General features: G+C 40.8%; 1 protein-coding gene across 1 annotated transcript; it reads left to right on the plus strand.

The window, feature by feature from the left end:
• The first annotated feature begins 19,256 nt into the window (after window positions 1-19,256).
• Window positions 19,257-21,812, plus strand: LOC131233414 (benzyl alcohol O-benzoyltransferase-like). The gene is made up of 2 exons (XM_058230114.1): window positions 19,257-19,703; window positions 20,726-21,812. The coding sequence occupies exons 1-2, from the start codon at window positions 19,257-19,259 to the stop codon at window positions 21,659-21,661; spliced, it is 1,383 nt and encodes a 460-aa protein (XP_058086097.1). The 3' UTR covers window positions 21,662-21,812.
• The last annotated feature ends 821 nt before the right edge of the window (window positions 21,813-22,633 follow it).

A 22,633-nucleotide genomic window follows, 5' to 3' on the forward strand; every position in this document is an offset into this window, starting at 1 on the left:
GGGGAAATGATAGCAAACACATTTCGATGCCAAGCTAATGCCGATTTTCTAGACAACAGCATCAACCGGGATCACGTTATGCATAACTTTCCAAAGGAAAATGCCTATCTTAGGAGGAAGATACTTGTTCCAGACCAAAGCGATCCGTGGTAGCCTCAGACGGGATGTTCAGATGGCATTCCAAGCTGATTTGGTGGTAAACTTACCAGAGGGCGTAAGGTTCCATATGAGCTTGTCTTTTCTGTTGGATAAGAGGATGCTGCTATCATTGATCAATTGGATAGAGGAGGTAGGGAGCATGGCATGAACTGGCGAGAGATTCCACCTACCAGGGGGATCCAAAAATCCTTGACCAAGGCGTCATTGGAAAGGCCATGAAGGGGGGTGGCGGCGGCATCGATCAGTAGCCCGTTACATGCCCAGTTGTGAGTCCAGAATCTGATGTATCCTTCGCCAATCATCCATCTCGAATGGAGAATGCAGAAACGGAGGTTGACTTCAATTTCTGTCCAAATGCTTGAGCCACCAATGTGAGTTTGGCATCTGCTGAAGTGGAGTTTAGACAGGTACTTAGCAGAAAATAAATTGGCCCAGAGAGATTTTCTGTGTCTTAACGTGGGCAAATTCTGTGGCTCCCATCACGAGGTATTGTTTATATCCAAAACCGTCTTTATATTGTTCCATCTCATCATAAGGCTTGAGCTTAACGGCCTGTTTGATTTTCCAGTGCACTGGTAGATACCAGGTAAAAGAGTAATAATTATTTCCCCATGTATTTACAACATACCTGGTTTTACTATTTACTTTTTTTGACAAGGAAACTGAAAATATTATAAAATATATATGGGTTCCACTGTATGCATTTAGCTTATCCACACTGTTCATCCATTTTGCCATTTGAATTTATAGTGCAAGCAAAAAAATGAGGTATATTCAAAACTCAAGTGGACCACACCATACGAAAAAGTGAATCGAAAACTTACCGTTAAAAACTTTGTGGGGCCATTGTTTCTTTTGGTGTGGGCCACCTGAGTGTTGTATCTGCTTCATTTTTTGTCTCATGCTCAAAATATTGTAGTAAAATAGATGGACAGAAAAGGATATATCATATACATTATCGTACCATTCAAAAATTAAAATTATCTCTTTTGAACTAGTTTCAATGGCACAAATACCTGTGAATTTTCAAACACGGTAATCCGTAATAATTACCTATTTCAAACAGGCCCTAAAAAATGGATCCAAAGATGAAGGGATCACATTGTAAAAGAGAGTGGGGATTGAACATCTACCATTGATACCCGGGTCCAAGAAGTTTTGGATCAATATGATACTTGTTTAGTGACCTTATGAAGAGATTGGATGAAAAATAAACATTAGGTGACACTACGAATGTTTCAATAGTAAGAATCATTGTCCCCCCATGATTTGTGGTGTGGTCTAGTTGAGCTTTGAATATATGACTTATTTTTTTAGTAAAAGCTCTAAAGTGATTTCTCCAAAGTAAATTAACAGTGTGGATATAATAAATACATCCTTGTGGAACCGTGTAACTATGATCTCCTTTGAACCGTTCCTACAACTTATGAGCCGGAAGAGCCTGGGTTCCAGTCTTTGGCGGAGTGGTAGACTTTGAGGAGTTTCATCATGAGGTCTTGGGTTTGAAACCCATAGGCTGTGAAATCCCACTACGGTGTGCGTTGGTATGTGGCGGGCATGTGTTTTATATTAAAAAAAAAAAAGAAAAAAAAAAAAAAGAGCTGGACGAGCATAAGCGCTCGTCTTCACACAACATGTACGGACACCAGCAACACACCTGGCCTAATGGCTTCCTATTTATTAACGTGTGAAATTTACGTGGCCCTATAATGATTTATTTCTTAGATCCTTTCATTTTTCTATGCCAAGTATGTTAATTGGAAACTTCTTATGTTGGATAAATTTCTATTGGATACACCGAAAATAGAAAAAATAGAAAAATAAATTATCACTAGGCTGAATCACGTATAAAATACGCTGTCCTTAAAGCGTAATTCACCCCCTTATCAACTACTGATGGGTTACAAGCGAATTGCTCCCAGGATAAGACAAGTCTTATCTGGATCCAGCGTGCAGCAATCACGATAGGTCCACTATGGAACAGATTTAACGCAATATATTTCTTCTGGCAAACTTAGACGATGGAGATGATAAAGTATTCTAAAATGGAGCTATGGACTGTATCTGATTTGATGGGAGAGATGGTGTGTTGAGATGATGAAATCAGACTAGAATGGTCCAGTTTATATGAGCCTCAGGTTTAGCCCCGTTGCTGTTTGGTATTCAATGGTCCAGAACGTTTGAAAAATGTTTCTGGCCGTTGTCTATTAATCCCAGACATTTCTGGTCATTAGATCTGCAGATCTGAGCGTTGGATCATCTTGGCCCGTCCGTTTTCGGACTGTTGTAACTTTTAAGGTAGTTATCCGTTTATAGAAACAGCTGGACGTTTCGGATTTAAGATCCGATCGTTCTCAGTCACCTATAAAACCCAGGCTCATTTTCAACTTTTCAGATCCACACCGCCCTAAGGGTCTGACCAGACCCATCGCACCGCAATAGCACCGAGGTCGCACCGTCTCGCGCTGATTCGCGTAAGGTCACGAGGGAGCGACCACTCTGCGACACAATGCGCACGTGCGAAGTGCGCCATCTAGCGCCACTACAGCCACACTGCCTCACTGCCCACACCCTGGCCCTCGCCCTCGCCCACGCCCTTGCCCGTGCCCGTGCCCGTGCCCCAACGCGAGCGCGCGCTCGTGCGTGCATGTGTGTGTTTCAGTGCTTCGCACTGGAACACGCAACCCGTGTTTCATCTCCTCTAGAAAGCTCCAAGTAAGAATACCCTTCTCAACATCTTATATAAATCACAAAACTATTCTTTGCATTTCTGATGTGGGACAAAGAACACACACCGCACTTTTTAATTCAAAAAATTCAAAAAGTATTTTAGCGGGAAAATCTCAAAATTTTGAAAAAATTTGAATTTTCATTTCTATTATTTTTAAAACCACTGATTTTCAACAATCCCCCACTGGTTTTTAAAACACTGAAAACTCTGCCAGAATAATAACAGTTATTATGCATAAAGAAAGATATCTTGCGATTTGAATCTTTCCTTAGTGTAAGCATTTTAAAGTTATTTCAAAATTTCTGGTTGCCACAGCATTGAACCAGTTATTCCTTTATGATATAATCAAAAATACCACACACATAATAACTCATGCATTAGGTGTTCCTTTATAATCTCGCTCAGCACTTTTAATGGCTATGTGCTTATCTTGTTTCATGAACGATCCCAAGATAACTCTAAGTCTCATGAGAAGCGGCAACACTTCTACGTTCACATAGGTGAAATCCTTCCAGTGTTTCCGTTAAAACACTTATCTTGTTTGACTGAACTTCATTAAGAGTTTTAATACTCATCCTTCTTTTGTAATGGCCAACACTATCATCTTGGATGAGGTTTTTTTTTTTATTTAGTTCTGAAACTTTTCACTTATCAGTGAATTATTGTTACCCATTAAACCTAATATTTAGAGATTTTTTAATTTAGGGTTGGGTTTCTTTCACTAGTGAAACTTTAAGTAAAGAGTTTCAACATCATCCCTCTAGATGTTGTCCTTACTACCTCTCTCGTTAGAGGTTTAGTAAAAGAATCAGCCAAGTTATTACTTGACTTTACATATGAGATCGCAATGATTCCATCTTGAATCAGTTGTCTTACATAGTCATGTCGCAAACTTATGTGTCTGGACTTCCCATTATAGGTACCGCTATAGGCTCTTGCTAGAGTGGCTTCACTATCACAATGAAGTGAAACAGCCGGTATAAGCTTCGTATAGAATAAAATTTCTAAAAGAAGATCCCTTAACCACTCAGTCTCTTTGCCTATAACAATTAAAGCTATGAACTCAGATTCCATAGTTTAGTACATTATGCAAGTTTTTTCTTAGATCTCCAAGATACAGCTATACCTCCTAGGGTGAATATCCACCCTGTAGTGGACTTGTTATCCCCTGCACTCGATATTCAACTTACATCGGTATATCCTTCCAACACTGCTGAAAATTCTGAGTAAAATAGCCCTAGTTCTTTAGTTTCTTTAAGATAACCTAGAACTCTACTAATTTCTTTCTAGTGTTCAACACTTGGATTACTCGTAAACCTACTTAGTTTACTGACAGCATATGCTATATCCGGTCTTGTGTATTGCATTGCATACATAAGACTACCTATAACACTAGCATACTCTAGTTGTGCAACTGCTCTTCCACTGTTTTCTTTTAACTTGATACTTGGATCAAACGGAATTTTTGCCTCTTTAATTTTCAAATGATTAAACTTTTTTATTATTTTCTCAATATAATGAGACTGATATAATGCAAAACCCCCACTATATTTTTTAACTTTGATACCTAATATGGTATCCACTTGTCTAAGATCCTTCATTTTGAAAACTGAAGAATGAAACTTTTTGGTTTCAGTTACACCTTCCATTTTATTACTGATTATTAATATATCATCTACATACAAGCATATGATTATAACGTAATCATTACATACTTTTCAATATATGCGTTTATCAGCAATATTGTATTTAAAACTATAAGACAGAACTTTAGAATCAAATTTATCATGCCACTGTTTTAGTGCTTGCTTTAATCCATACAAAGACTTAACAAGTCTACATACTTTTCTTTCATTTTCTGGTAGAACAAACCCTTCTGGTTACTCCATGTAAACCTCCTCATCGAGATCACCATTCAAGAATGCTGTCTTCACGTCCATTTGATGGATATGAAGATGATGTATAGATGCAAGAGCGAATAAGATCCTAATCGATGCTATTCGGGCTACTGGAGAATAAGTGTCAAAATAATCAATTTCTTCTTTCTGTCAAAAATCCTTAGCAACTAATCTTTCCTTAAAGGTTTGAATTGTACCATCTGTGTGATATTTTTTCTTAAATACCCACTTACAATCTATCGGTTTAGAACCTGGAGGTAGATCTACTAATTCCCATATTTGGTTAGACATTATGGAATCCATTTCATCATTAATGGCTTCTTTCCAAAAGGCAGAGTCTCTTGAAGACATAGCTTCACTAAAGGTTCTAGGTTCATCTTCTATAGTTAAAACCATAAGTATTTTCCTAATCACCTCCTCTCTATCACCCTCAACTAGATGAAAAGAGAGTCGTTGAGAGTCTATTTGACTAGGATCAAGACTCTTTTCTACTCTTGCTCTTTGACTCCTATGAGGTTCACTAAGAGTTTTCTCTTCTATTTGTACTTCTTTTATAGTTTCATTAGGAGATTGAATCTCAACATTATTTTTCTCCGTGAATATAGATTTCTCAAAGAACTCTACATCTCTAGACTCTATGATTACATTAATATCTAAGTCTAGAAGTCTATAGGCCTTACTATGTTGTGCATATCCTACAAGGACGCACTTGATAGCTCTTGGTCTTAACTTAGTTCTTTTAGGTTCCGGAGTTCTGCAATATGCAAGACACCCCCACACTCTAAGATACCCTATGTTTGGTTTTCTTCTTTTCCATATTTCGTGTGGAGAAGTCTTAGTTTTTGTAAGCCCCGTATCCTAGACCATACCGTTTCATAGGCTTCCGCGGTCTTTTCAGTCGAATTCCAGCAACCTTCGACCCTTAACCGGTATTTGCACGCGACCTGGATTCTCATGCCGTCAACCCGAGTCAACTCAACTCAGGACTTATACCTTAGCGACCGCGTTGTCGCAGCAGTTCCGATGCCGTGACTTGCGCGCCGAGGTGATACCATGGTTGGGAGATGTAGGCCAGCGTTCGGTGCGAGGAAAACGCCGCGCGTGCGAATTCCGAGAGAATCTCTACAAGGTGTCACATCAATCAATCAATCCCATCAATCCCATCATGTCAAGTACACATCACCTTTCACCCTTTCCCAAGCAAACCCCCAAAGTCAAAAAGTTCTTACACCACCCATACCTCTCTTACAACTTTTGCCAAAAAAATCAAAAAGCCTATTACACACCCATCCCTCTCTCTCCCATCCATTACTCCATCACCCATCACTCCCTCTCTCTCTCTCCCTTACAAGTCTCTCTCTCATTTCCAAACTTTCCCAAGCAAAAATCCATACGTATGAGCCTCTCCCCATATCTCCCAAGCTACATGTGTGGCCCACCTTTCCATCCTTAGATCTCTCATCTCAACCATCCATTTCTCATCTTCCTCCATCAAAGAGAAGCACAAGGAGCTAAGGAAGCCAAGGGAGCAAGAAGATCAAGTGGTGGGTGTCTTGATAGGGTAGTTTTTGATGTTTTTAAGATGGGCCAAGTGAGGCCAACCGATCAATGGTTTGGATCTCACTTTGGACCCTAAGATATGGCCAATGGCCCACTTGGATCATCATGATCATTCCATGATGGGGCCATTCTCCATGGACCCCCTCATGATGTTTACTTTCTTGCATATTTAGGGTCATCTAGACCGTCTAATTTAGTGGAGAAGGGATCTCCACCGTTGGATTTAATTTTAATGGGCCCACATGTAATGGGACCCACTTGATGTATGATTTAGTGCAAGGGAGGGCCCATAGTGCCGGGGTCCCTCCATCACGCGGGTCTCACTCTCTATCTCTCTCCCTTTTATTTTATTTATTTTATTTTTTTTTATGATAATGAGGTTGTGTGGCCCACTTGAATGGACCCCACTATGAGGTATGTATTTTGTCTAAGTCGCCTAAGTGGGACCCACTTCATGTTGTAGTACCCACACTACCCATCATTGGTGGCCCACCTGAGCAGCCCACTTGCATGGCCAGACCGTCCAGCGTCCCTAGACGCTGGACGTTGGTTGGAAATCACAAATATCACCTTGTTTCAAAGGATATGGGTGGCCCACTCATATGGGTCCCACCTTGATGTATGTATTAAATCCATGCCGTCCATTCCTTTCCCAAGATTGTTTTAGGCGTTGAGCCGGAAGATGGGACCAATCAGACTTCCAGGCGGGCCATAACATGGCAAACAGTGGGCTTACCATTGAAACATCCCCTATTGCTTCTATACACTGAAACAGGCCCAATATTGGGCTTGTTTTGCCTGTCGTGAGGCATGGAGAGCCATTGGACGGAGTGGATTTGCAAGATGTGGACCCCACCTGTAAAATCCATGAAAAAACAAAAAAAAATAAAAAAAATAAACTGCAACACAGCAGCTGCTGCTGCTGTGTCAGAGAGTAGCAGGCGCTGCCTGCGCTCAGCGTCCGGGCGGACGGCGTACGTACAGCCACCCACGGCTGTAGCCGTGGGCCCCACCTTGATGTTTATCTCTCATCTGACCCGTTCATCGGGTGGGCCACCCTCTGACAAGGGTCCACTCCAAAAATCATCTTGATCTAAGGCTCAGGTGGCCCACACCGTACGAAACAGTGGGATTGAACCTCTACCTTTGAAACCCTTTTGGGGCCCACAGAAGTTTAGGATCAACATGAAATTTGTTTTTACCCTTCACCTAGGTCCATGCGACCTTATCAAGGGTCTGGATGGAAAATAAACGTTATGGTGGGCCCCACATGGAGCCCACAGTGATGTATGTGTTCTATGGCCACCGTCCAGGCGGACGGTGGGGCTAGCAGTGATGTAAGTGTTTTATCCCCACCGTCCAGGGATGGTGGGCCTCTTGTGTGCGTGCGTGTGTGGTGTGTGTGTGTGTGTGTGTGTGTGTATATATATATATATATAATATTATATGTATTATATATATATATTATATTATCTCATATTTAATATAATGGTGGTGGGAGGCCCACCTCAGTTTGCGTGTGGCTCGTGGTTGAGGCCCACTTTGATTTATATGTAAGGCCCATGGGTCGAGGCCCATTTGACGTATTAAGGGCACATGGGTTAAGGCCCATTAAGATGCATTGGGACCTATGGGTTGAGGCCCATTTGATGCACGTATGGGGCCCAATTGGCGAGGCCCATTTGATATACATAAGGCCCATGTGAGTAGGCCCATTTGATGCACTCTAAGGGCCACGGGTTATAGCCCATTGCAATGTACATAGGGCCCATTGGTGCGGCCCATTGATGTGGCCCACTTAATGAATATAAGGCCCATGTAATTTGGCTCATTTGATGTATTTAAGGCCCAATGGATGTACCTAAGGTCCATTGCAATGTGTGATCCCAACATAATTTATGTAATGATATTTGTGGCAGTCGTGCCTTGGGAGCAATGTTGGTTTGACGTCCACATTGCAAGTGTAGTGTGGTTAAATGTCCGCATTATGACTTTCCTTAGGGCCCATTGTTAGGCTCGTACGTCTAATGTGTAGGCCGTCTAGGCCCATCTTTGTTATGATTATCATCCATCCCATATAACATGTTTAATTCCATGATTCATAATCATATGCATCATACGTATGCTTGATATGAGAAATGACTGATCATAGCATATGCCTTCGGGCAGATGGTTTAGGGGCTCCCGTACAAGGGGTGTTGCCCTACATGAGCGCACGATACGCGCAGGATTGCTGCATGACTGGATAGTATGATTCATGCATTCGCATTGTGTGATATGGTTACTGTACGCCCTAGCGACATCAAGGCCGTAGCCTCCACAGACGTATCGTGGTTGGCAGGATTGGATACCAGAAATACTGTTCTACATGGGGTGCGATAGATATCCCTGGGTGAAAGTCCCTAGACCCTTATGGTACCAAGAGGTTGCTCCAACGTCTAGACCGAGTGAGTACATGAGCGCTGAGTGCCGATTACCAGATAGTTGTGCTTTTCACTGTGTCGTGGTCTGTTGGAAGGGGGTGCGGCCTTACCCGCCCTAGAGTAGGGGGCAATGCTAGGCTGAGTCTGACCAGCTCGAGGAATGGGTCCGCTATTGACGAGTCGAGCCCGATATTGGTAGGCGGATAGTAAGGTCTTTTCCACCCACCTTATTGCCCGCGATGGGGCGGCAATCTGGCTTGGAGTGTACTAGACCCCGGTGATATTCCAGATTTGAGCCGTATTGACATGTGGACTTAGATGAGGATTTGTATGCTTGAGTTGCATTTCGCATTGCATGGCCTTGGTATGGCCGACATCATTCTTTGCACTGCATGGCCTTGGTACGGCTAATGGTATTCTTGGCATTCATCAGCATGTTCCGCATTACTCTGATACTGCATAACTGCATTACCACCTTGAGCATACACTTTCACCACCCTCTAAGCTTTCTATAAGCTTATGCACGACCGTTGCGTGCAGGTGACGCTGGATCGCAGTAGCGCTGAGGCTTGGACGCGTGGCAGATCATTTTGGAGTTTTTGTTCATATCCTTGTATTTCCCTTTATACTCACTGTACTTGTAAAGTTTTTGATCATAGTGGAAATGTGATAGAGTTTTTGGTTGTTGTTTGTGGGTTATGCCTTTGGTTATGCTTATTACAAATTAAACTGATGTTGAAAATCCTCCTTGTAGTATCCCAAGATCAGAACCTGGCGAATGGGCGCTGGGAGCCGAGAATGAGGTTCTACGGAGGCTGTCGGCGCCGGATTTGGTAATCGGGAATTTTGTGAGCCCGATTTCTGAGTTTAGGGCGTGATAGTTTTCTTAGATGGAATTCTGTTTAAAACATGACATGCAGCTAACAGTGCTTCTCCCCATAGGTTTAATGGGAACTGTGCTTGTATTAGCATTAAGTTGACCATTTCTACTAACATCCTATTTTTTCTCTGCTACACCATTTTGTTGTGGTGTATAAGGTTTTGTGCACTGATATATGATGCCGTGTTCTTCACAATAGTTAGAAAATTCATTAGAGAAATATTCTCCTCCTCGGTCACTATGAAGGATTTTAATATTTTTATCTAATTGATTTTCTACTTCAACTTTATAGATCTTAAATGCATTAAATGCTTCATCTTTTGACATTAACAGATATATATATATATATACATATTTCGAACAATCATCTATAAACGTTATAAAGTACATTTTACCTCCACGAATAAGAACGTCATTTAGTTCACATATGTTAGTATGCACTAGGTCTAATATTTGAGATGATCTCTCAACGCTAGAAAATGGTTTCTTGATTATTTTAGACCATATGTATACTTCATATTTATCTTTGTCACTATCATTGTATAATATTAGGCCGTTCTTAGCCATGAGTTTTATGGTACTGTAGCCAATATGGGCTAGTCTACCATGTCATAGTGTTACAGACTCAATCATGTAAGCAGAAGAATTCTTTTCATTTAAAGAGAGTTTGATCATCCCATTACAAGTGTATCCCTTATTCACAAAGTTTCCATTCTTAGACAAGATCAACTTGCCTGAATCAAACACAACCCTAATCCCAGGCTTGCTTAAGAGATCCCTTGAGACAAGATTCCTTCTTATGTTTGGGACATGCAGTACGTTGGTCAGGATTACCTCCTTTCCAGAGGTAAAGAGTAATTCCACGATTCCTTTGCCTACAACTTTCTATCGTCCTTCATTTTTCATTTGTACCTCCTGACCATTGGTCTCGTCTTCATAGGTTTTGAAGGCAGATCATCGATCATTGCATACATGGACTGTGACACCTGTATCATACCACCAACCAGGGATTTTCTCTTGAACTAGGTTCACTTCTATGATCATAGCTACGATTTCATCATCTACTGCATTAACCTCTTTCGTAGGCTTTTTTCGGTCCCTACAGATTCGGGCGAAATGCCCGGTCTTGCCGCAGACATAGCAAGATCCGTTAGGTTTTCCGTTTTTCTTCTTTTGGGTTTTATTGAATTTCCCTTAATCTTTATTAGGTTTAAGGGAATCAGCTTTCTCATAGGTATTATTTTGGGATGTCCTTTCTACTGCGTTCACTTTGGATAAGGATGCACCATTAGTGTCATCCTTTTTGTCTCGGTTACGAGATTCTTCTTCAATACGAAGATGTTTCTGGATTTGTTCAAGGGTGAACTCTTCGAATTTATGCAGTAATTTCTTCCTGTAGTCTTTCCAGCTCGGAGGCAATTTTGTGATTATAGCTCCAACTTGAAAGGATTCAGGAAGATCAATTTTTATGGCTTTTATTTTATTTACAATAAGCTGTAATTCTTGGATTTAGGCAAGCAGCAGTAGATTGTCTACCATCGTGAAGTCGAAATACCTGGCAATCAGAAATTTTTGTGTACCTTCCTCTTCAGCCTTGTATTTGTATTCTAGCGCGCTCCAAATTTCTTTCGCTGATGTGGTCCCCGTATACAAATTATATAACCGATTAGAGAGAGCATTGAGGATGTAGCCACGACACAATAATTCATCTTCTTGTCACTTGATCCTAGCAGCAATCTATTCTGGAGTGTCAGTGTCCTTTGCTTGAGGCAGAGGCTGGAGAGTTGGGTCCAGGATGTAGAAGATCTTCAAAGCGGTCAGTAGGAATTTCAGCTTGTCCTGCCATCTAGTGAAATTTAAACCATCGAATCGGTCCAATCGGATCAGATCCTGGTTCATCAGTTTGATTGATGAAATACTTTCGGTGTCTATGGAATCACGCTTTAAGATTATTAGATAAATTTCTATTGGATACACCGAAAATAGAAAAAAAAGAAAAATAAATTATTACTAGGCTGAATCACGTATAAAATATGCTGTCCTTAAAGCGTGATTCGCCCCCTTATCAATTGTTGATGGGTTACAGGCCAATTGCTCCAAGGATAAGACAAGTCTTATCTGGATCCAGCGTGCAGCAATCACGATAGGTCTACTATGGAACAGTTTTAACGCAATAGATTTCTTCTGGCAAACTTAGACCATGGAGATGAGAACAGTATTCTAAAATGGAGCTATGGACTGTATTTGATTTGATGGGAGAGATGGTGTGTTGAGATGATGAAATCAGACTGGAATGGTCTAGTTTATATAGGCCTCAGGTTTAGACCCGTCGCTATGTGGTATTCAATGGTCCAGAATGTTTGAAAAATGTTTCTGGCCGTTGTCCATTAATCTCAGACGTTTCTGGTCATTTAGATCTGTAGATTTGACCGTTGGATCATCTTGGCCCGTCCGTTTTCGGACCGTTGTGGCTTTTAAGGTAGTTATCCGTTTATAAAAACGGCTGGACATTTCAGATTTAAGATCTAATCGTTCTCAGTCACCTATAAAACCCAGGCTCATTTCCAACTTTTCAGATCCACACCGCCCTAAGGCTCTGAACAGACCCATCACACCGAGGTCGCACCATCTCGCGCCGATTCGCGTGAAGTCGCGAGGGAGCGACCACTCTGTGATGCGATGCGCACGTGCGAAGTGCGCTATCTAGCACCACTACAGCCACACTGCCTCACTGCCCACGCCCTCACCCGTGCCCGTGCCCGAGGCCGAGTGTGAGCGCGCACGCATGCGTGCGTGCATGTGTTCTAGTGTGCAACCCGTGTTTCATCTCCTCCAAAAAGCTCCAAGTAAGAATACCCTTCTCAACATCTCATATAAACCACAAAACTATTCTTTGCATTTCCGATGTGAGACAAAGCACACACACCGCACTTTTTAATTCAAAAAATTCAAAAAGTATTTTGGCGAGAAAATCCCAAAATTTTGAAAAAATTTAAATTTTCATTTTTATTATTTTTAAAACCACTTATTTTCAACATCTTAAGACTTTAGAAGACTCTAATCAATGTGATGGTTGGTTTTTAGCTTTATTTAGGTATGTGTGACCTTATGAAGAGGTTATATGGAGAATAAGCCTCGCAGTTGGTCTTAGAAAGGTTTCAACGGTACTTTGTTCAAACCCCATTGCTTCCTGTGGTGGGATCACTTGAACTTTGGACATACCTCATATTAGATATCATGCTTTGAAATTATCTAAAAAATTTAATTGATGGTTTGAATCTCACATAAAAATCATGGTGGAACACATTAAAAGTTATGTTGTATAGCACCCAGTCTTGAGAGATAAATTCTACATATCTTATGAGCTGAAGTCATGGGAAATGAAGTGCATCAGTGAGAAGCCAGGGCACCGGAATTTACATGCCTTCATCACAGACGATCCGCACTCATGAATACAAGGTGTTGGTGAGTTTTCTTTCCACAGCTTAGCAAAGCATCCACACCTGTGCAATAAAGCTTATTTACATAATACACGTGCTGGCATGGAACGATATCCAATCCATCCATAAGAAAAGAACCACAATGCTGATGTCCAAGCCGAAGAATCAGGTTGATTCACTAGTCAGGTGAGCCACAGTTTGCAAAATAAATTTACAGTTCTGAAAAAACTTTGCTGAAGTCCGGCCAACTTGATCAATGGATTGGATCTCAGCCCAATGTGCAATGGTGGCACATGTGTGACACTGAGACGAGCATTTTTGCACCAGTGGTCCATTTTCCTCTTGTAGATAAGCTTAGATTTTGAAATATGATGATGGAAGTAGACTACATGCCAAAAGACAGCATATCATATGCAGGTCCTCTTCTAGTAAAAGATGAAATTTTGGAAAAGAAAAATAAAGAAAGGGGATTGATGGATCTGTGGTTGTCAACCACCACACCGCAAAATCATATCTTTCATGGGCAGATTGTCTCATCTTATCTAACTATTCTAAATATACTATGTAATATATAACATAAGGAATTTTACATAAACCTACTTGATTAATATTGGATTTACATTATATTACTTTCTCAAAAAGGTTTTAAACAAACTACCTCATTAGTATAAGCATTTATAATTTTGAGCACCTTTCCATAGACTTTTCAATTGTTGCTCGCAAGAGGTGGCAACTCAGGAGAGCCCATTGTGAGGTTTAAATGAAATCCACCCTAACTACCAGGTGCATCACCTTATGTTAGATTCAACCCAGGACCCAAAAGTCAACTCCATTGGTGATTCAGGTATACCATATAGATGGAAACATTGTGCCGGAAAACACTCTCTCCAAATAGTGTCTTTTGTTGTGGCTCATATGAATCATGGTATCATATAATGGTTGGAGTTGATTTAATAGTAGATGATGTAGAGCGGCTCACGAATAGTTTCATAGCCAAGATGGATAAGAAAAGGCCTGGTCGATGACAAAATCCAGACCGTCGGACCTTAGATCGGGCGTATCTCACAATCTGGAATGAGTTATCAGGAGTAAAATATATGATTTTGGGGTAGAACGAGCTACTTTAGCTAGTCAACCCCGCTACGCCGAGATATGCAAGCCAGATTTGTGAAATACCCCCTGATTGACGGTCATTTTCCTATTTTAATTCCGTTTTTACTATTAATAGTAAGTTTTAGTTTGATTATAACTCTTTATCCATTGGGTTTTAGGAGTTGTGTCCAACATGAAAAGTGCTTAGAATAATTAGGAGAGCAGCTTGGTGAAGCCAAACAGGACACTTACTATTTTTGGCCGAAAACCTTGCACACTAGTAGACATCACGACCATCTATAAATAGTAAGTTTACTATTTATAGCAGGTTGCGAATTCTTGGAGTTTTAGTTGTAGTTTGCTTCTGATTTCTCTCCCATTACTTGGTACCCCTATTGAAAGGGTTGTGAACTCGTTTATTTCATTCATTAATCAAATTTTGAATTTATTAGAATTTATTTTTATTTTCTTACTTTCTTTCCTCATGGATTCGAGAAGTATCTATGAGGAGTCTAAAGAAGCTCCGTGTATTCGGAGTAGTTATCCTTGAGGAAGACGCTGATCGACCTCATCACGTTCATCCTGTGTCAATTGGTATCAAAGCGAGGATTCTCCTCAGGCCGATGGCAAACAACGAAGGTATGAGCCAAAATCCTGTGGACGATAATCCAGGGATTCGTGATCTTGTGAAAAAAATGGAAGCTTTCCACTAGGAGAGTCAGTTGACCATGCAAGGGCTGCAAGCAACCCTCGACCGTCTTGCGGATGCGCTACTTCCGCCCCGAGCCCTAGGCGGTGCTCCACCACCTATGTTTGCTCCACCACCCATGGTTGCTGTACGACACAACCCCGATTTTTGTAGTACAGTACCAGTGGCAAAATGTAGGGCTACACCAGATGATTCAAGTTCTAGCGACGAGGAAAATAATGAAGGTTTTGCCCGATGACCAATCCATGGAAGCGATCATCTATATCGTGCTGAAAGAGACTATCGATATAAGGTTGAACTTCCTAATTTTAATGATTTATTACGTATAGAAGATTTCCTCGATTGGCTAGTCGAAGTAGAGAGATATTTTGATTATATGGATATGTCAGATTATAAAAAGGTGAAATTGGTAGCGTTTAAATTAAAATCTAATACTTCTGCATGGTGGGAGCAATTACAACTCTCACGAGCCCGTCAGAATAAGGCGCTCATCTCATCATGGCCATAGATGAGACGTCTTCTTTGATCACAATTTCTCCCCAGTCACCATAATTTATGTGTTAGATTAACACCGTTCATCGACTTTTATGGATCATCATTTTAGAGCATGATGCTAAAAATGAAGTATATCCAAAGCTTAAGTGGACCATACCACATAAAGCAGCCATGATTGAATGACTACTGTTGAAACCTTCTTAAGGTCCAATGTGAGGTTTATTTAACATTTAACATTTTCATAAGGTCAGACAGATCTAGACAAAGGGAAATCACAAATATAAGCTTGATTAGAGCCTTCTTTGACTCCAAGAAGTTTTTAACGATAGGTGTCCAATTCCCACAGTTTCTTATAGTGTGGCCTATTTGAGCCTTGTATACTACTATTTTTTGGTCTCATAACATGAAATGGTAAGGAGAAGTCGATGGCCAGTGTGGATCTGATGAATACATCATGATAGGGCACACGTAAGTTCCATGTGTCAACATTACCCATTTTCTTCTCTTCCTTTGGAATGTGTTGCACACGGCAATCAACTTAATTTCTTAGGAAGCGGATTGGCCGGTGTACCACACACCACCGAACTGACTAGTGTCTTGACATTGCCAAATTCCGTGGGTCACATCATGAGGTATGGTTTATATCCAAAACCGTCCGTACATTGTTCCATCTCATCATAAGGCTTGAGCTTAAAAAACAGATCCAAAGATCAAGGGATCACATTGTAAAAGAGAGTGGGGATTGAACATCTACCATTGAAACCCTTTTGGGTCCAAGAAGTTTTGGATCAATATGATATTTGTTTTTCCTCATCATCCAAGTCTTGGTGACCTTATGAAGAGATTGGATGAAGAATAAACATTAGGTGACACGACGAATGTTTTAATAGTAAGAATCATTGTCCCCCCGTGATTTGTGGTGTGGTCATTTGAGCTTTGAATATGACTCATTTTTTTAGTGAAAGCTCTAAAGTGATTTCTCCAAATCAATTAACGGTGTGGATATAATAAATATATCCTCGTGGAACCGTGTAACTATGATCTCCTTTGAACCATTCCTACAAATTATGAGCTTGAAGAGCCTGGGCTCCAGTCCTTGCCCGAGTGGTAGACTCTAAGGAGTTTCAACAGGAGGTCTTGGGTTCGAAACCCATAGGCGGTGAAAACCCACTAAAAAGAAAAAAGAGCTGGACGAGCGAGCATAAGCGCTGGTCTTCGCATGCACGACATGTATGGACACCAGCCAGGTCAATGGTGTGTTGTACACCTGGCCTATCAGCTTCCTATTTCTTAATGTGTGAAATTTACGTGGCCCTATGATGATTTATTTCTTAGATCTTTTCATTTTTCTATGCCACGTAGGTTAATTGGAAACTTCTTAAGACCATAGAAGACTCTAATCAATGTGATGGTTGTTTTTTAGCTTTATTTAGGTATGTGTGACCTTATGAAGAGGTTATATGGAGAATATGCCTCGCGGTTGGTCCTAGAAAGGTTTCAACGTTACTTTGTTCGAACCCCATTGCTTCCTATGGTGGGATCACTTGAACTTTGGACATACCTCATATTAGATCTCATGCTTTGAAATTATCTAAAAATTTTAATTGATGGTGTGGATCTTACATAAAAATCATGGTGGAACACGTTAAAAGTCATGTTGTGTAGCACCTAATCTTGGGAGAGAAATTCTAAATATTTTATGAACTGAAGTCATGGGAAATGACGTGCATCGGTGAGAAGCCAGGGCACCGGAATTTACATGCCTTCATCACAGACGATCCGCACTCATGAATACAAGGTGTTGGTGAGTTTCTTTCCACAGCTTAGCAAAGCATCCACACATGTGCAATAAAGCTTATTTACATAATACACGTGCTGGCATGGAACGATATCCAATCCATCCATAAGAAAAGAACCACAATGCTGATGTCCAAGCCGTAGAATCAGGTTGGTTCACTAGTTAAGTGAGCCACAGTTTGCAAAATAAATTTACGGTTCTCAAAAAACTTTGCTGAAGTCCGGCCAACCTGATCAATGGCCAAGACGAGCATTTTTGCACCACTGGTCCATTTTCCTCTGGTAGATAAGCTTAGATTTTGAAATATGATGGTAGAAGTAGACTACATGCCAAAAGACAGCATATCATATGCAGGTTCTCTTCTAGGAAAAGATGAAATTTTGGAAACGAAAAATAAAGAAAGGGGATTGATGGATCTTTGTGGTTGTCAACCACCAAACTGCAAAATCATATCTTTCATGGGTAGATTGTCTCATCTTATCTACCTCTTCTAAATATACTATGTAATATATAATATAGGGAATTTTACATAAACCTACCTGATTTATATTGGATTTACATTATATTACTTACTCAAAAAGGTTTTAAACAAACTACCTCATTAGTATAAGCATCTATCATTTTGAGTACCTTTCCGTGGATTTTTCAATTGTTGCTCGCAAGAGGTGGCAGCTCAGGAGAGCCCATTATGAGGTTTAAATGAAATCCACCTTAACTAACAGGTGCATCACCTTATGTTAGACTCGACCCAGGACCCAAAACTCAACTCCATTGGTGATTCACGTATACCATACGGATGGAAACATTGTACCAGAAAACATTCACCCTCCAAATAATGTCCTTCTTTGTGGCTCATATGAATCATGGTATCATATAATGGTTGGAGTTGATTTCACAGTAGACCAAAAATCAAAGCTAAGACATCTCTCCTAGCTGTTTCGTTTGTTAAGACACATCCAAATAAATCAAAGTCGGGCATCCATTAAATTTCTTTTTAATATATCAGCTAACTCAGCCCTTGATTTTTTATGAGCCCACTGTGATATTTATATGAAATCCACTCCAACTATTAAATATGTAATCCCACATTAGGTATAGGGACAAAAATTAAGCTAACTTATGATTCAATAATCAACACCAAAGGAAACAACTAAGAGAGACATTCACTCTTAGTTTTTACATGGCCCACAATGATGGCCATATAAAATCCAATCAAAGCAATTAGATGTGAAACCAAAATTTAAGCCCTGAGCTCAAAATCAGGCCCATGCATAATTCATGTAGGCCACCCTGAGGGAAATAATAGGGAGGGTAAGTGTTGCTCCGTTCATTGTTTCTAATCTTGCGGCCCACCTGAATCACGGTTGGAGCTGAGATTTGGGCTCTTAAGCCTACTAAGGTACTTAGGATGGATTTCATGCAAGCATCATGGCCCAATTGAGCTATTCATCTCTTTGCTCACATTAGTAGTGGTTCGATGAATGTAGTCCAAGATATTCCAATGATAATTACTGGAATTAATGAGGTATCTTATTGAAAACTTTTTTAAAAAATGTACCTATATATATATATATATATATATATATATATATATATATATATAGCACTGAGTAATAAATGGACATTTTTGCCTCAACAATTAGTCAATAAGAAAATTTAAAACAAGCTAAAAATTAAAGTCGTCCAACCTAGCTGTATTTTTGTCATATCTAATTTTTTATAAAAGTGGTTCGCAACAATTTCTCTTCGTTTCGAGTTATTGTGATACACGTGTTGTGAAATGAGTTCCATTCCATTTATTAATTAGCGGCAGCATCTCATTTTACGATGTTGGCCATAAAGATAACCATATCTCAAAATCAAGTTGTCCAAAATACTAAAGACAATGAGATGAGGACGCCACGTCCGTGGGTCCCGTTCTAGCCACACCATTTCCAACCAATCTCTCTCCTCTCCTCTCTACACGTGCGTCCGTCTCACGTGCCATATCCCCAAGTGTTTATATGTTACCCAATTCAACACACCTAAACTAAACTTGGCCAACAAAACATACACATTACACACCACAAAAATGGCCTCACCACCACCTCTACTATTCTCAGTGAAAAGGCACAAGCCCACTCTGGTGGCTCCTTCCAACCCCACACCCCATGAGTTCAAATACCTCTCCGACATTGATGACCAGCAAGGTTTTCGTTTTCAAATTCCAGTTATTCATTTCTACCGCTACAACCCGTCCATGAGAGCTCGAGACCCGGCTCAGGTTATCAGACAGGCAGTGGCTAGTGCGCTTGTCTTCTACTACCCATTGGCAGGCAGGCTTAGGGAAGAAGGAACTGGACGGAAGCTTGTGGTAGAGTGCACGGGGGAGGGCGTCTTGTTCATCGAGGCCGATGCCGATGTCATGCTCGAACAGTTTGGTGGGGCACTGCACCCACCGTTCCCATGCATGGAGGAGCTCCTCACTGAGGTCCCTGGCTCTGAACGTGTTCTACACTGCCCCTTGCTTCTCATTCAGGTAAAGGTGATGTCCGTAATATATTAACAAGAGTGCAGAGGCAAGTCACTCAAAATCTCCGCTGCACACGTACTGATCTGGGCTACTGTATCATGTGAACGTCTCACGTGTAACTTGAATATGGATAGACAGGCTAGGGCGTGTTGATGATGTGTACGTAGTGATGAGTGGCTCAGATCTTGTATACATGTGCAATATGAGTTGGGTTTTTTACTAGTCCTTGTTGGTTGAATAAGAGAGGATAGAGGAAAAAGGTAATGAGACGGTTAGGTGTATCGGCTTCAAGGCTCAATTTGAATAGTTAATTTTTCAAGATAGATTTGCTATCATTTTTCTGATATCTCAGGTGCAAATGAAGGAATTCTATATATGGTCTTGAGGATACAATCAACTCTCAATCCAAATTTCAACACAAAAATTTATATATTTAAATGTTTAACAGATCTCTAATTTTAGAAGTAATATGCCTTTAGAATGTTCTAAAAAATCATAGTAAGAGATTAGATTTGAGGATACTGCATAATGGATGGTTTAGCTAAAAAATTGAGAGAATTCAATTTCTATATTATAGTATTTATGGCAATTGAATGGTCGTGGAGTTCTTCTTGTAAAAATACCAATGTGCCTATTCAAGACATCCACACCCATTCACATCAAACAACATACTTTCATGAAAAGATGTGAGAATTGTCACATGGAAGTTATTTTTATACCATTTTAGATAGAAATTTGTCATCCAAATAGTTTAAAATTGTTGCTACATGAATGACACATGACATATGTTTCACGTATACAACCATGTCACAGTTACTCTCAATCAACAATAAGGTTAATAATAGTTCAGGATAGACACCCTAATTGTAGAAATTTATTCTCTTACCGATTGAGTATACATATTATTTATGAAAAGTTTAAATAATTAATATTATTTACTTATTAAAAATAACTTTTATTTTTATTATAAAAACATAAGGGTCTTTTCATAAAATTCTGTTTTTAATTTGGGTGAGGCTGTGTCGCAGGTAACCCGTCTCTTGTGCGGTGGCTTCATTTTCGCCCTACGAATTAACCACGCCATCAGTGATGCAACTGGGCTGAACCACTTCCTCAATGCAGTGTGTGAGATGGCACGAGGTGCACCTGCCCCGTCCTTACTGCCGGTGTGGCAGCGCCACCTCCTCAGCGCCCGCAGCCCACCCCGTGTGACTTGTGTGCACCGTGAGTACGACCAAGTGGCTGAGACCATTGGTGCATTCGTCCCACATGATGATGTGCTCCACCGATCCTTCTTCTTTGGTCCCAATGAGATATCTGCCCTTCGGAAACAAGTGCCGTCGCACCTCCGCACCTGCTCCACAGTGGAGCTGCTGACCGCATGCCTGTGGCGATGCCGCACCAAAGCCATCGGTTTGGATCCCGACGTTGAAGTGAGGGTCCTATATATTGTAAATGCACGTAACAAGTACCGCCCTCCGTTGCCGCCTGGCTATTATGGGAATGCAATTGCACTCCCAGCAGCAATATCACCAGCAGGGAAGCTGTGCAAGAATCCTTTAGGGTATGCTGTGGAGCTAGTAAAGAAAGCCAAGTCAAGCGTGACAGATGAGTACATGCGATCAGTGGCGGACATGATGGTACTCAAGGGCCGACCCCTATTCACTGTAACGCATTCTTTCCTCGTCTCGGACTTGACTCATATCCTTGTTGGGGAGGTGGATTTCGGGTGGGGAAAGGCAGTGTATAAGGGGCCAGCAAGGGGGGGTGTTGGGACCGATCCATTGGTGGCAAGCTTTTATGTTCCATTGAAGAACACAAGAGGAGAGGTTGGGATAATGGTGCCAATTTGCCTGCCAAGGCCTGCCATGGACATCTTCTCGGCTGAGATTGAGAATATCATCAATGGCCCAAAACAACAACTCAACAATAACTCCTCCAAGTTAATTGTATCTCCTCTCTAGATTCAGGTTTTACATGTAAAATGTCACACATTCAACAGTTTGATAATTTAATAGTTTGTATGCTAAGTATGTAATTTCTCCTTAATTTCTAAGTGCAACGAAACGCTGAAGCTTTTGGCATGATCTTATGTTTTCACAGTTACAACTTAAAGGGCCGGTTTCCACCTCCAGATTGCATATTAGACTATGATCTGAATTGTTTATGTTAGATGGGTCATTAGAAGAAACATTTATTGAAAGGGTGATTGTAAATGAATGTGAATGTTGAGTACCAAAAAGTTTTTTACTAGTGGCTCATATTCAAATCCAATATTTAAAGGTTAGGATCATCAAAGAAGCATGATAAGATCACAGCCTCTACATGTTAGTGTTGGCTCTCACTAGTTTTTGGTCACGTGTGGTGTGTGCGGGCGTGTCAAAATTGATTATGCCGCTCAATTCAAACCGAACAATTTTGACCAAAGGTGCTAAGATAGGCAGATACATCGAATGCAATTGATCATATATGACTGAGAGCTCCCAATATAGGTCCTTTGATCCACTTGCACCCGCACCACTCATCGTCATCGTCAACCCAACACCGGTGACATCCATCATCATACTCCACCTTCGTCAAATTTTGCCACTGCCCTTAACAACCACCGCCACCTTCTTCATTTTTTTTATTTTTTTTTTCCACGTTAACTTTTTTTTTTTAATAACTTATCTTATCATTCCAAAGGAAGTTGAACACTTTACAGCAGGGACATTTTCGGGCAGGCCCACCAACAAAATGGGGAGGGCCCACCTATCATAAAACAGAAAAAGAGAGAAGAAAACAACATGGAGGAAGCTAGGCTTCCCTCAAGTTGCCCAAGCCCACTTTATCTAGGAACAACAGGCCTCTAATGGAAGTGGGGAGATCACCCAACTATCGGAACATCTTGTCCCATTGACCATCGCTCTCCAATCTGGCGAGGGCATCTGCCACAG

Source organism: Magnolia sinica, chromosome 18 (genome assembly GCF_029962835.1).
Source record: "Magnolia sinica isolate HGM2019 chromosome 18, MsV1, whole genome shotgun sequence".
Classification (NCBI taxonomy): domain Eukaryota; kingdom Viridiplantae; phylum Streptophyta; class Magnoliopsida; order Magnoliales; family Magnoliaceae; genus Magnolia; species Magnolia sinica.